This window comes from Prionailurus viverrinus, chromosome B4, assembly GCF_022837055.1.
Source record: "Prionailurus viverrinus isolate Anna chromosome B4, UM_Priviv_1.0, whole genome shotgun sequence".
Lineage (NCBI taxonomy): Eukaryota > Metazoa > Chordata > Mammalia > Carnivora > Felidae > Prionailurus > Prionailurus viverrinus.
The window spans coordinates 19,864,284-19,879,881 of NC_062567.1; the positions used below are offsets into that span (position 1 = coordinate 19,864,284).

The 15,598-nt window shown below is 38.4% G+C and overlaps 1 protein-coding gene across 1 annotated transcript in view; it reads right to left on the reverse strand.

Annotated features, from left to right (window-relative positions):
* Positions 1 to 15,598, reverse strand: part of ARHGAP21 (Rho GTPase activating protein 21) — a 137,887-nt gene that overhangs the window by 77,061 nt on the left and 45,228 nt on the right. Inside the window, 1 exon segment of the mRNA XM_047866336.1 lies at positions 197 to 376. Within this exon segment, the coding sequence (XP_047722292.1) occupies positions 197 to 376 (180 nt within the window).

The window sequence follows — 15,598 nt, forward strand, 5'->3', positions numbered from 1 at the left end:
AAATCAAAGCAAGCCTCAATTCAATTCAAAGTGCCCTCCCCAAAACGTGGCAATAACAACCTCATTAACCTCCAGAAGGATGGAGCCTTCATAAGGAAGGCACAAGGGGAGGATGAGAGGAAGGTAAGAAGGAGACAGGAACTGCCTTGCATTGTTGTTGTTGTTGTTTTTAACTTACTTTAATTAATGTTCTTACCTTATATGAAAATTGAATTGCAGACTCTGGGGGATAAACAATAAAATGCCTCAATGTAAAACCAAAGCCTTGAGATGTTCTTTTCAACATAACTGTTTTGGGACCTGGCCAGGAGAATGTTTCATCTTCGGATGGTGATACAGTTTCACTTTGTTCTTTTCCATCTTTACTCTTTGATACCTAAAATAAAAAGACATTTAAAAGTTAACTAGAAAATTCAATAGACTTCCTCACTTGGACAAAAACCATATGTATGAGTGCAGATACAAACCTAAAGGAGAAAGAGGAACCATCTTCTTTGTATTACAAATCACGTAGATCATCGTGATTTTTCTAGAGAGGGGTGCTATGAAAGGTAATCAGATGTAAGAAAGAACCCTTGGTTAAATCTAACAGTTAAAACTGAAAACGCGATAGAAGGTATGAAGCTAACACCATGACCATCCCGTAAAGCACTAAGAAACACAAACTATGAAAGAAGAGACGTGATTCTCTTACTAAGAACACTAAAACTGTTATCAGAGAGTCCAACAGAAATAAAAGATAATTAGAAAATAATAGACAAGACCTTCAAGTCCTGAGCACAAATTCAGCACCCACACAGCTAGTCCTTCCACTACCCTGGCTATCCAGCATTCTGCTCTCTTCTCTTCCACTCTTGGCTTTCATCTGGTCATGGCTGAGAACCCTGCGCAATCTCCAATCAAACACCCACTCTTCATTCCCCCCCATCCATCCCTCAGCTCTTCTCAATCTGCCGTCTGGAGCTGCTGCCTCCTACCTCTTCCCTGTCCCTCACCACCTCATGTTCTCACTTCCCTTGTAAGCCAGCTTCAATTCACTCCATTGCCTTTCTCTTCCTTCCTCGAAGTCTTAACCTTGACATAATCTAACCTCGGATAAATAATTAACACTGCCTGCTCTGGGCCTGCACCTGTGTGGCCAAACGTGAGCGGAGATGAAAATAAAGAAAGAAAGAAATTGAACAAACAAATAAATAAATATGAAGCTGTTTTCATTTTAAGTTCATAACCTCAAGGGAGCTTTTACTGTTGTCTGCCAATAATAATATAGTTCTGTCCAGTATATTCGAGCTACATGACTATTTTATCCCTTCTCATCCTCACTTGCAGCTAATGACCCTGCTTTCTGTCACACTGAAAACCACAGGCCATGAGATGAGAGCTTAGTCGCTTGCCACATCTACCCCCCTACAGCTGTGGCCAGCTTCTCCTGCCCTCTTTCTCATCACAATCCTGCTCCGATGGCCCACTCTTCTGGGGTCCCTACCCATGTACCAGACCCCTTTTACTGCTCACAGAGGTGATTCCTGCAATTCTCCCCTCTCCTTCACATCATCTATTTTCTTTACTATATTCCCATCAGCATAGACACATTTTGTAGGTTCTTTAATTTTAAAGTAACAACAACAAAATCCTCGAACCACATAGCCCTCTCAAGTTACCACCTTGTTGGCCACCACCACTCTGCCTATCCTGTAGAGCAAAACTCTTTGAAAGGTGACTATAGTTGCTCTCTTGAATTCTTTTCCTCCCATTTTCTTTTGAATCCCCTTAAGTCAGGCTTTTGCCACCATAATTCCCTGACACTGTCCCGGTCAAGGTTACCAACGGCTTCCACATTGCTAAACTGAGCAGTCAATTCTCAGTTCTTGTTAATGTGACTTACCAATGGGTTCAAGAATCACTTCTCCTTTTTGAAAATCTGTCTCCGCTTGACTTCCCATACTGATTTTATTCCTAACTCATAGGCTATTTCTTAGTCTCCTTTGTTACTACATCATCTGCTCAACTTCTGACATTGGGAATATCCAGGGCTCAGTCCATAGACTTTTCTAGTTCTACTCTGTCTTTTGGTGATTTCATCCAGTCTAATGCTTTAAATACCATTTATATATAGACAACCCCTAATTTTTAAATCTAGCCCAGATATCTCCCCCAATCTAATAGGTATCTCAAAATTGTGTCTGCATTACTGCTAAGATTTTGTATTAAATTACAATTCCAAGTTCATCTCAGCAGTTTGAAATATCACCTTTCTTGGGGCACCTGGGTGGCTCAGTTGGTTAAGCATCCGACTCTTGATTTCAGCTCAGGTCATGATCTCATGGTTCCTGAGTTCAAGCCCTGCATTGGGCTCTGCACTCACAGCACAGAGCCTGCTTGGGATTCTCTCTCTCCGTCTCTCTCTGACCCTCCCCATTTGTTCTCTCTCTCTCTCTCTCTCTCTCTCAAAATAAATAAATAAACTTAAAAAAAAAAAAAGAAATGCCACCTTTGTCAAATGGCAAATACTTGAACATGCTTCATTTTATTATATTTTTATTATGTTTCACTAGTGAATCTACCTCTTCCTTCAGAATGACTTGCTTCATATAAAGGTGTTAAAACTTAAAAAATGTCCTGAAATTAATTTTTGCATGATAAAAAATTTATTACACTACAAAGAAAATAAATCCAAGAGACTTCTAAATCCTTAATATTTTCATCACACAGTCGGTATTTGGGCTGTTAATAGTTAGCTATTCATCAATTTCATTTTCTCTTCTTCCTGGAAAGATAACTAGATAGTAACATTCTCCAGGCAAACTTGCCATAAGAGCAGCTGTGACCAAATTCTAGTCAATGGAATTCTAGTCAGTGGAATGTGAATGAAAATAATATGCAATATACAAAAATCAGTTGTATTTCTACATACTTACAATAAGCATTGGTAACTGAAAAAACTTTTAAAATACTGCTCAAAATATGAAATACTTAGGGACAAATCTGACAAAAGATTTGCAAGGCTTATTAACTGAAAATCCAAAGCACTGCCGAGAGATTTAAAGCATATCTAAATAAATGGAGAGATATACCATGTTCATGGATCAGAAGACTATTCTTAAAATGTCAACTCTCCCCAAATTGATCTAGAAATGAGATCACAATAAAAATTCAGGAGATTTCTGTTTAGAAGTTAACATACCATTTCTAAAATTCACTTTAAAATGAGAAGAATCCAAACAGCTAAAACAAATTTGAAAAAGAACAAAATTGGTGTACTTACAGAACAAGAATTCAAGGCTTATCATAAAGCTACAATAATCAAGACTGAAATCATCTATGGAGACTTTGTGCACCTGAAGCTAATTTATCATAAATGCATTTTAGTTTATCCTCCCTTCTAGGACTTTGCTAGAAAGAGGGAGTAAGAGCAAACATCAACATGGGGGAATCAAGCTGAGTCTCATGTAACTGCAAAAGTGATAATACAATTAGGTAAAGTTTGCAGGATAAAGGTTATTATTCTGGGATTAATCACCTAAATAGTTTAGTCAAGACTTAAGCAGTGACTAGATCCTCCTTTTGTGATCCAAATGAAAGAATCATTTTATACATGCACATAAGCAATCCCCCATTTATTCAGTAAATAAATACTGAGAACCTACTGTGTATCTAACACTGTTCCACCCAGTTAGGATACAAGGGTAAATAAAATATACATAATTTATTTTGTTTTCTAAATTAAGCTTCTAATTTTTTTTTTAATTTTTTTCTTCAACATTTATTTATTTTTGGGACAGAGAGAGACAGAGCATGCATGGGGGAGGGGCAGAGAGAGAGGGAGACACAGAATCGGAAACAGGCTCCAGGCCCTGAGCCATCAGCCCAGAGCCCAACGCGGGGCTCGAACTCACGGACCGCGAGATCATGACCTGGCTGAAGTCGGACGCTTAACCAACTGCGCCACCCAGGCGCCCCTAAGCTTCTAATTTTAAGATAATTATAGGTTCACATGCATTTGTAAGAAATAATACCAAGGGATCTCCTTAATCTTTATGCAATTTCCCTCAACATCAACATCCTGGAAAACTATAGTACGTATCACAACCAGGATAATGACATGGATAGCATCCATTCATCATATTCAGAGCAGTTTTACTTGTATCCTGTTTATGTTTAGCTCTGTGCAGTTTTATTGCATGTGTACAATTGTATATTCACCACCAGTCAAGATACAGAACAGTGCTTTTACCACAGGATCTCTCCTGTGGTCCTTTCATAACCACATCCACCCTCTCCCTTTGCCCCTCACCCAGCCCCTAACTCTAGGCAACCACTACTCTGCTCTGTATTTCTATCATTCAACAATGTTATATAAATGGAATCATGCAGTCAGTAAACTTCTGGGATTGCCTTTTTTTCACTCAGCCTAATTCTCTGCAGAATCACCCAAGCATGTGTCAACAGCTCATCTCCTTCATTGCTAAATAGTACTCCATGGTATGGATACACCACAGTTTGTTTGAAGGACATCTTGGTTGTTTCTAATTTGGGGCTATTATGAATAAATATATTACAAATGTTTGTATACAGGTTTTGTGTGAACATAATTTCCATTTCCCTGGAATAAATGTCCAAGAGCATAATTGCTGGGTTATATGGTAACTGCATCTTTAGTTTTGTAAGAAACTGCCGAACTATTTTCCACAGTGAATATACAATTTTAGGTTCCCAGGATGTATGATGCATGAGTGATCCCATTTCTTTGCTTCCTTGACAGCATTTGGTACTGTCATTATTTTTTATTTTAGCCATTGTTATAGGTGTGTAGTGATAGGTACTGTGATTATACTTTGCGTTTCCCTAATGGCTAATAATAAACATCTATTCATGTGTTGCCATCTTATTATATAATTGTAAAGCACAAAAGACTCTTCAAGACTTAATCAAGATTAATAAATCCTTTCATGTTACACATGAGGAAACTGAGGCCCAAATAGGTTATGCGATTTATCTGAGATTACTGCTGGCTAGTGTCAGGGCAAGAATTAAAATCATGGCTTCCTGAATCTAAAGCTAGAATATCTCCCCTATGTCATATTATGTTTCTTCTCTTTTATTCTGTAGTCTGCAAAGATTCTTCTCCCCAATAGCTCTTTGATCTAATTTATTATATTTTTAAATTTCACTTTCCTGCAGGACTACAATTTTACCACTTTGAAAACTGTCCATGTCTTAAATTTATCTTGAGTGAAGTATTATGATTTGGCCCCTGAGCTTCCAAATATATTCAAGTTTTCTTTACTTTTCCTTTGAATATAGAGATAACCCTCTTGCATTATGAGTTCATGTTTCAAGTTTCTTAACTAAGCCTGCTATGTCTTATTCTACTGACTTCTTCACAAAAATGGAGAGGATGGGATGAAGAAGAATAAGGAATTTCTTTTTTGATCCTGAAAACTTTTAAAGATTTTTTAATGCAACACAGCTCAATTGTTTCTATTATTTCACCTTCCCAGAACATCACACTAAATCCTCTCCAGCCTCCTACCTTTTCCCGACAGGACAGAAGGGAGGGTTATACTTCTTTCCACATAGAAAGAGAAGATGAAAAGAAATACACACATGGGCCTTCTCTACTCCTTTTCTACTTACCCACAGAGCCATTTGATGTGATGACTTTATCAGAAGGGCAAACCACAGGCACACGGTGAAGGGCACAGCAGGTACAGAATCCTCCACTTAAGAAGACCCCTAAGGCATGTCCCTCTCCACGCGTCTCACCTCCCCACCATGAGCATCAAGTCATGTACTAGCAGCATCAGGGTGCAAGAGGTAACCAAGAGACTAGAACAATGGCAGTTAAATTTCTGTGGATTAAGGACTGTCATTTGATCCCCTTAAAAGACTTCATAACAAGGTCACTCGATTGAATAAATAATAGCTCAAGGTTAAAAGAAACCAAAATAAAGGACGAAAACTAACTGCATAAAACCCAGACATAACAATTAGACAAAGCAACCCAAAGGAGTGAAAGAAGGTATAAGAGGAAAACAATCATATAACAATAAAGGAAATTAAAACCTCATGGATGAGAATACAAATTGGCATGACGGAACTTTTTAGGATAATAGAAATGTTCTAAAAGTAGGTTGTGATCAAAGTTCCACAACTGTATAAATTTAGTACGAACCACTGAAATGCAAACTGACAGTAGCAGGTGAATTTTATAGCATGTAAATTATACTTCAATGAAGATATTTAAAAAAAAAACACTCACATAGGTAAAAAGGACAAAGTCTAAATGTTATCCTGAGCTGTCATGAAAGTAAACGCAAGAGTTACAAAAGAATGCTTATGCACACAATAAATATATGACCCCTCAGCTATCTTTTGTAACTACTTGTACTTTAAGTAGAATCTGGATAGCTTCCTAGCAGTTTCCAGGAACCAGGCTGTGTTCAGCTTAAAACATTCTAATATTAATTCTATCATATACCTAAGATTATGAGTCCTACTCCTACTTTGAAAGTATTTTAGTTTATCTTACCACTGACAATGTTATCAGTTTCCTAAAGTAATATTTTTCTTATTTTAGTGCCAGGCTTTTTTTTTTTTTTTTTTTTTTTGAGAGAGAGAGAGAGAGCAGGCATGGGTGTGTGCACAAGCAGGGGAGGGGCACAGGGAGAGGGCAAGAGAGAATCTCACTCAAGCAGGCTCCACACTCAACACTGAGCCTGACACAGGGCTTGATCTCAGGACGCGGAGATCATGACCTGAGCTGAAATCAAGAGTCAGAGGCTTAATTGACTAAGCCACCCAGGCTACCCATAGGCCAGACTTCAAACTGATAACACATCCTTTTTTTTTTTTTTTAATGTTTTTATTTATTTATTTTATTATTTTTTTTAATTTTATTTTTGAGACAGAGAGAGACAGAGCATGAACAGGGGAGGGGCAGAGAGAGAGGGAGACACAGAATTTGAAACAGGTTGCAGGCTCTGAGCTGTCAGCACAGAGCCCGACGCGGGGTTCGAACTCCGGACCGTGAGATCATGACCTGAGCCGAAGTCGGACGCTCAACCGACTGAGCCACCCAGGCACCCCTGTTTTTATTTATTTTTGAGAGAAAGAGAGAGAGAGAGAGAGAGAGAGAGAGAGAGAGAGAGAGAAAACACAAGTTGGGGGAGGGGCAGAGAGAGAGGGAGACACAGAATCTGAAGCAGGCTCCAGGCCCTGAGCTGTCAGCACAGAGCCTGATGCAGGGCTTGAACTTATGAAATGCAAGATCATGACCTGAGCCAAAGTTGGATGCTTAACCTACTGAGCCACTGGGTGCCCCGATACAACACCCTTTTAAGATGTTTCTCCTTTACAGTTTTGAAATGTTACCACAGGTAAGGCTGTCGTCTGGCTGGATTTTTTTCTTTGATAACCCAAGGAGATGGGATTGCACAGAGGGGACTAAGCACGGACTCGAGCCAGTCTACCTGGGCCTGGGTCCTTGGTTCTCCAGCTGTGGACCTTGGACAAGTTCCTTAACGCATCTGTGCCTCAGTTCCACATCTTTACTATGAGGATAATACCAGTGCATACTTCACATCCTTATGGAATTAAAAGAGTTAAAGTCTGGAAAGTGCTTAAAACGGTAAATCATGGGGCGCCTGGGTAGCTGAGTCAATTAAGCGTCCAACTCTTTTTTTTTTTGTAATAAGGTGAACTATTTTATTTTTTAATTTATTTTTTAATGTTTATTTTTGAAGCAGAGGGAGACACAGCGTGAGCAGGGGAGGGGCAGAGAGAGAGGGAAACACAGAATCCGAGGCAGGCTCCAGGCTCCGAGCTGTCAGCACAGAGCCCGATGTGGGGCTCGAACTCATGAACTATGAGATCATGACCCGAGCTGAAGTCGGACGCTTAACTGACTGAGCCACCCAGGCGCCTCTTAAGTGTCCAACTCTTGATCTCTGCACAGGTCGTGAGCTCACCATTTGTGAGATGGAGCCCCACATGGAACTCTGTGTTGACAGGGCACAGCCTGCTTGAGATACTGCCTCCCTCTGCCCCTCCCCCCATCCCCACTTATTCACTCCCTCTCTCTGCCCCTGTCTTGCTTGCTCTCTCTCTCTCTCTCTCTCTCTCAAAATAAATAAATAAACACAACAATTAAAAAAAAAAAAAGAACTGGAAAACAATGTTAAAACAAAACCAAAAAAAAAAAACAAAAAACAGTAAATCACACATACTAAGCACTAGTTAACTATTCTTTAAAAAACCCAGAATAGGGGCGCCTGGGTGGCGCAGTCGGTTAAGCGTCCGACTTCAGCCAGGTCACGATCTCGCGGTCCGTGAGTTCGAGCCCCGCGTCAGGCTCTGGGCTGATGGCTCGGAGCCTGGAGCCTGGAGCCTGTTTCCGACTCTGTGCCTCCCTCTCTCTCTGCCCCTCCCCCGTTCATGCTCTGTCTCTCTCTGTCCCAAAAATAAATAAAAAACGTTGAAAACAAATAAAAAAAAATAAAAATAAATAACCCAGAAGTCACCAATAAATAATGGCTTCTTTCAAAAAGGTATCATGAAAACAGTTTTCAGATACTCAGATGAACCATAAACCACAGTGTTGTCTGAAGGGAAAAGAAAAATCTGGATTCTCCATTAAAGTGTCTGCTAGATTTTTACAGACATCATAGCAAGTCTGATGGAGACCTGGGTTCATGGTGATTGAGTAACCCGTCAAAACCAACCGGCTAGTAGGTGATAGAACTTACTCTTTAGCTTCTGTGTCATGAGTAGAAAGGAAATGACAACCATCATTTAGATATTGCTTATCTTTAAAGTACTTCCTCCATAGTTGTAATGCCACAGAGAGGTTACTCTTACAGCAAATTATTCCTCACATATTAGGTTTCCTTGGTGTGGCATTTCTCTGCAAAATTTTTCAACGTATGTGGAAACATGATTTTTTCAGGGTTTGTCTGTTTAAAGTCCAATTTAAATTCCAAGTTCAAGCTAAAACACACTTGAATAAAGTTTTTTTATATGCTAAGTATGCTTGCTAACCCTTGACTTGCAGCTTCTGTTTCTAGAGTCTCCTAAAGATGTATCTAGATGTGTTTTTCCAAGGATTCTAGTTCTCAGTAGGTATTTTAATATTTAAGAGATGAAAGATGATGAGCAAAGAAACTGAAAAATCTAGATGACTTTAGTCTAAAACATTTCAAATTAAATACCTGGACTTAATTTTTAAAATGTAACTCTTAATTTTTACATTATTTCCTTGCAAATTCCTATAATATCTTTTATCTAGGTTGACTGTTGACATGGGTCCTTTCTGCTGCTATTCCTATATGCTATGATTTACAATTATCTTGAATCAGTATTTTTTTATGTGATTTCCTTTCCTATTCAGAGTTCTGGTTTTAAATGTAATTTTTACATAGATGCACTTTTCTCCCTTCTGTCTCTTTCTCTGATTTTCAGATCCCAATATTTCAAAGACACAAGTTCTTAATTCCTCAATTTTACAAGTTCACCCTCATAAAAGATAGGTATTTTAAAATTTGTGGTAAATTTAAAAATTGGGAAGATTATTGTGAAATTTCGAGAAATTTTAATGTTTTTTAAACTACTATGACTTTGAAAAGTTTATCTTTTTATCTTTTTTTTTTTTTTTTTAAGAGAAAGAGAGTAGGGGAGGGACACAGAGAGAGACACGGAGAGAGAGAATCCCAAGCAGGCTCCACGCCATCAGCACGGAGCATGATGCAGGGTTCGATCTCACATAACGTGAGATCATGACCTGAGCCTAAATCAAGAGTCAAGCTTAACCGAATGAGCCACCCAGTGCCCCGAAAAGTTATTTCGAATTTACTTATGACCCATATAACCTGGTAATATTATCAGGCTCATAAGATGACAAGATGGTAAAAGTCAGAATGTACTTCTCTTCACAACCATTCAGCCCCATTTCCTGGGCATATTCTCTGAGTTGTGTTATCAGTGGTGGTGACAGGTTTAGATGACACCTACTTAATTCTCTCCCTCGGTCCTCTTGTGACTAATAATAAATGTCTTCATGATAACAGGGGAAAGTCTGAGTTTGTCTGCTAAAATAGCGACCTCACTTTCAAAATAATGCCTGGAACGAGAATCCTCATGAGTCCGCTGGCACATGTAAACCTTTCCTTACAGTTTTAAGGAGTTCCTCCTTACTAATCTGGTTCCGGAAGCAGGTATGACTGAATCTAACTGGCATATTTTCTGCATTCATTTTTTTCTTCCTTAACAGCCTCTGGAATCACCTTCTAATTCTGTTACTTAAAAAATTCATTAAAGCAAGGTAGGCTGGGGAATGTGACTAAACTATTTGCCAGAAAGAGGAGGAAAGGGATTGATGAACAGCTGCCCCATCTCTGATGCGGTTCACTGATTTTCACTGGTATATAAAATTCCATTGTGAATATACCACATCTTATTTATCTTTTGTCCTATAAAAGGAAACAGGCCTTTTTCCAGTTATTTTGCAATTACAATTAAAAAAAAAAAAAAGGCCTCAGGGCACCTGGGTGTCTCAGTCAGTTGAGCGACTTCGGCTCAGGTCATGATCTCACGGTTTGTGAGTTTGAGTCCCACATCGGGCTCTGTGCTGACAGCTGGGAGCCTGGAGCCTGCTTCAGATTGTGTGTCTCCCTCTCTCTCTGCCCCTCCCCTGCTCATGCTCTGTCTCTGTCTCAGAAATAAACAAACATTAAAAAAGAAATTTTTTTTTAAGCCTCTGAGAACATCTCCCCATTGGAAGGACATCCTTTATACCATAGTTTCTTTAAAGTATTTACATAAGGAGTGCCTGGGTGGCTCAGTAGGTTGAGTGACCAACTCTTTTTTTTTTTTTTAATTTTTTTTTTTCAACGTTTATTTATTTTTGGGACAGAGAGAGAGCATGAACGGGGGAGGGGCAGAGAGAGAGGGAGACACAGAATCAGAAACAGGCTCCAGGCTCTGAGCCATCAGCCCAGAGCCTGACGCGGGGCTCGATCTCACGGACCGCGAGATCGTGACCTGGCTGAAGTCGGACGCTTAACCGACTGCGCCACCCAGGCGCCCCAAGCGACCAACTCTTGATTTCGGTTCAGGTCATGATCTCAGGGCTGGTGGGACTGAGCCCCACCCCGGGCTCTGTGCTGACAGCATGAAGCCTGCCTGGCATTCTCTCTCCCTCTCTCTCTGCCCCTCCCCCACTAGTTTGCACACAAGCACACAAACACATGCTCACTCTCTCTGTCTCAGAATAAATAAAAACTTTAAAAAAATAAAATAAAGTATTTACATTGGATTTACCTACTTTCTTTAAGGCATTTACATAAGTTTATATACTATTTAGATGGTTTCCTTACGGTATTTACCTGTATGGGATATGCCTTTACAATTTAATGCCAGAAGATGGCTTGCTAATATAGTAAATTTCAATGTGTAATTCAGAAATCTGATCTGGACTATGGCCATAAGCAGACACTACCATAGTTTATCCCTATCATCCTACTTCACCGAGAGGGACATATGGTTTAGGAGACCATCTCTCTTTGAACACACAGACTTTTCTCAATATTTCCACCTCAGTTTCACTCATACTGCCTTAGTGCTATCTCTGGAAATATTTAAAACTCATTTCTCATTAAAAAAAATCATTTATGGCTTTGGTTTTAGAGAAAAAGAAATCAAATGAAAAATATTTTTATAAAATATTTTGCATGTGCTGTACACACTGCAGGGTTGTTTCCTGAACAACTTAGCGCCTAAATTCCACTTCATATAAGGGAGAGATATTTCTACTTCAAGATGCATCATTATACCAAAAATTCTTCCGATATTAACTACAAGCAAATATGAGCATAAGTGATGCTAAAAGTTCAGCTAACGTCCAGTGAGCATCGCCCATGTGTTGTCAGTGTCACCATATTTAAGTGGTATTACAACTTTGAGACACATGGATTTCCATTTTTTTCAAAACGAAGCTCAGAGAAGTAAAGTGACTTTCCCACGGTCCTAAAACATAAAACTCCAATTGTAGAAACCTTTCCTCTAAAAAGCAGCTCTCTACCCAAAATGTAAAAGAACTCAATCTGATTCTCCTTAAAATACTCGTGACTTGTAAACAATATTTCATTTTTAAAATAGTTCATCAATCCATTTATTAAGGGCAAATACAACTAAATACACATTCAACTAACTCAAGTATTTATTTAATCTAATAAATTTGTCCTCTTAGATTGCAAGGCATACTTAAATCCATACAGAAGACTCCACACAGAAGAATGATCTCCTATAGACTTCAAACACTTTCTTTTTAATAAGGCCTTATATAATTTAGATTTTACAGAAACCAAAATTCCAAACTAACTACCCACAAAAAACGAAACGTCACAGAAATTTATCAGCTTGATTGTCGAACGTCTTTTTAGCATACTAGGAACAGATTTGCATGAAATGATGACTATTAACTGGAATGCCAAAGTTATTTAAATCTGCTTTACATAAACGTATTTATTTATGTATTCGTATTTAGCTGAAGGGACGCAGAATGATGTACTTCTCCCACAAACCATGCAGCAGTACTCTATTAATAAGTATTAAAATTTCTGCTTAATTGCTTTTTCCTTTCCTGAGTTTTAATAAATATGGAACTTCCTAAAGGCAGGAAAGAGCCAAAGAATGGAAAGAAATAAAGCATTTGCTAAATGTATATTTAAAAGAGTACAGTGGTAGTCACATTTAGCATAGACCCAAACAACAAAACAAGAGCATTATACCATGCAAATATTCACAGTTTAATACAATTTATACAAGAACAAGCATTTTGCCCACAGCATCAAAGTCTATCAGGCTCTACTGAGAACTTATAATCTATTGCCTTTTAAATATATCTACCAAAATCAAGGAACATAGTTTTAGTTACATTCCTCCTTTGCTGCTTTCTTGCCAGAAAATATCTGCTAATCATAAAGATGCAATGACAGAATTGATCATTTAGTACAACATACCTCTCTCTTTTCCCAATATAGTATTATACTGCTAGAATTCTCTTCTTAAACATGAAATTAATCAGTTCCTAAATTCTCATTTCATGAGATTTTCAAATCATAAAGGAAAGATACTCAGCTTCCAAAATACTTTTCTCCTAAGGATTTTTGAAGGGAATTACTTAACTGATTCTTTCTAGATAGAGAAGGACACGGAAGAAAAAATAGTACACTAAAATTAATCAGGAAAACAAGGAAAGAAAGAAAGAAAGAAAAGAAAAGAAAAGAAAAGGAAAGAAAAAAGAAAAGAAGGATGGAAGGACTGAGGAGGGAGGGAGGAAGGCAAAAACGTGGTCCCATGGTGTTACAGAAAATGGAATCAAATGAAAATTCTCATACACTTGTACCTGGGAGCATACTCTTTCTGTAAACCTACTTGGCAATATTTATCAAGAGACTTAAATTTTATACCTTTTAACCTAATAAGTAGCAAAGTAGTAAGAGATGAGGGCAAAGATTCATATTCTAAGATGTTCATTCCAAGGTATTATAAACGCAAATTGGAAACTAAAGGTCCAATAACAGCAACAGAAAGGAATAAATAAAATCATGATATAGCTACTGAAGTCATGATTGTGAAAAAATGGTTAATGGCATGGTAAATGGCATGCCCAAACACAATGCTAAGGAAAAAAGTAAAATATAAAAGTCAGAGTATGATAAAAAGTGTTTTTTTTACGTTTACTTATTTTTGAGAGAGTGAGAGAGACAGATCGTGAGCAGGGGAGGGGCAGAGAGAGCTGGAAACACAGAATCCGAAGCAGGCTCCAGGCTCTGAGGCGTCAGCACAGAGCCCAACGCAGGGTTCGAACTCATGAGCTGTGAGATCATGACCTGCGCCAAAGTCGGACTCTAAACCAACTAAGCCACCCAGGCGCTCCTATAAAAATTATTTTAAACACACACACACACACACACACACACACACACACACACACACACACACTCTTTGGAATCAAAGGCCAGATTTCTCTTTTTTCTAAATAACTCCTAGATTTTCTACAATGAACATGCTTGCAAGCACTAATAACTTTGCCCATCTGCCTTCAATGTTGTGTAGCATATTCCTTGCTGACAGGTTGTATTCTGAAAATTCCGTCTGTGCTGAATGGTCCACTGCCTTCTCAGTGCCAGAGTTCCTTACAGCAGAATTCCCCAACCACTGTACTCCAACAGAGTACTCCAACTCCAGGAGAATTCCCCAACCAGTACTTTGAAGCAGTTTCTCAGGTCCTTTACCCGACAGAACGTCCTTACCGTACAACATATCCTACCGTAGTATAATTACTTGTGTATACCTTTGTCTTTTTAATCACAGAGCAGCTTCCTGAGGAGCAGATCTATGTCTTATTCCAGTGCCCAACAAAAACCTGACAGAAAGTAGTACATGAAAAGCAAATTAAACTTAAATGAATTAAATGAGCAGAGTTTAAGAAAAAAAGGATAATATAGGGGCGCCAGGGTGGCTCAATGTCCAACTCTTGACTTCAGCTCAGGTCATGATCCCAGGGTCGTGGGATGGAGCCCTGTGTTGGGCATGGAGCCTGCTTAAGGTTCTCTCTCTCTTGCTCTGCCCCTCTCCCCGTTCATGTTCTCTCTCTCTAAAATAAAAAAATAATTAAAAAAAAATAAATTTAAAAAAGGATAATATAAAACGATTAATTTAAAATCTTGTGGAATTATTCTGTTTACTCTTTCCCCCATTTTTCTCAATTGAGACAGTAAATGTATATAGCTCTATTTCCTATCAAACAAAGATAGAGAAATAGCCGTAAACTCAAATACAGATGTCTATTTTTACACGTATTTTCTTATAAAGAAGCTTTATTACATGAGTTATTTTCAGAAGCTACTTATTTTCTGATATGAATAAAATCTTGTTGACTCTGAATCAGAGAACAGATTTTATTTTTAGGTTAAAAACAATTATATCCCTACCCTTTGGGCAGACAGGAATCTCCAATTTCAGCTTGAACTTCAGTTCATTTTAGCTACCAACGAATAATGCAGTCCCCTCTGAGCAGACACTAGTAACTCTGAGCATACACACGGGATAGAGAAGACATATGTAGAGAACGTCAGGCCCGTATCATGTGGTTTCACTATTTTGTTTGAAGCACTGTAATGATCTACAAAGTCAGGGACTGGTTAAACGAACATACAAATAAATTTTCCAAATCTAATTTAATTTATGATTATCAATGACCCTATACTGGCAACCAAGGTTAGCAGCTGACTCAATTTCATTGGACTGAACTGTAGAGACTACATAATATCACAGAATTTGATGGACTTAGAAGGAAACATAGAGATAATATAATCCAACTTGGTCATTCACCATTTCATAAAATAGAACACTGAGTCTCAAAGGGGTTAAGTAATTTGCCAAAAGTTACCCAATTATTATTGGTGACCCCAACTATTCATTAGGGTCCAAACTGAAGTAGGGTAGGTCAGTATTACATCAGGAAGAGAGTATTACATCAGACATGAAGATTAATTTCCTCACTAGCTCTCAATGAATGTAGCAGCCTATCATAGTC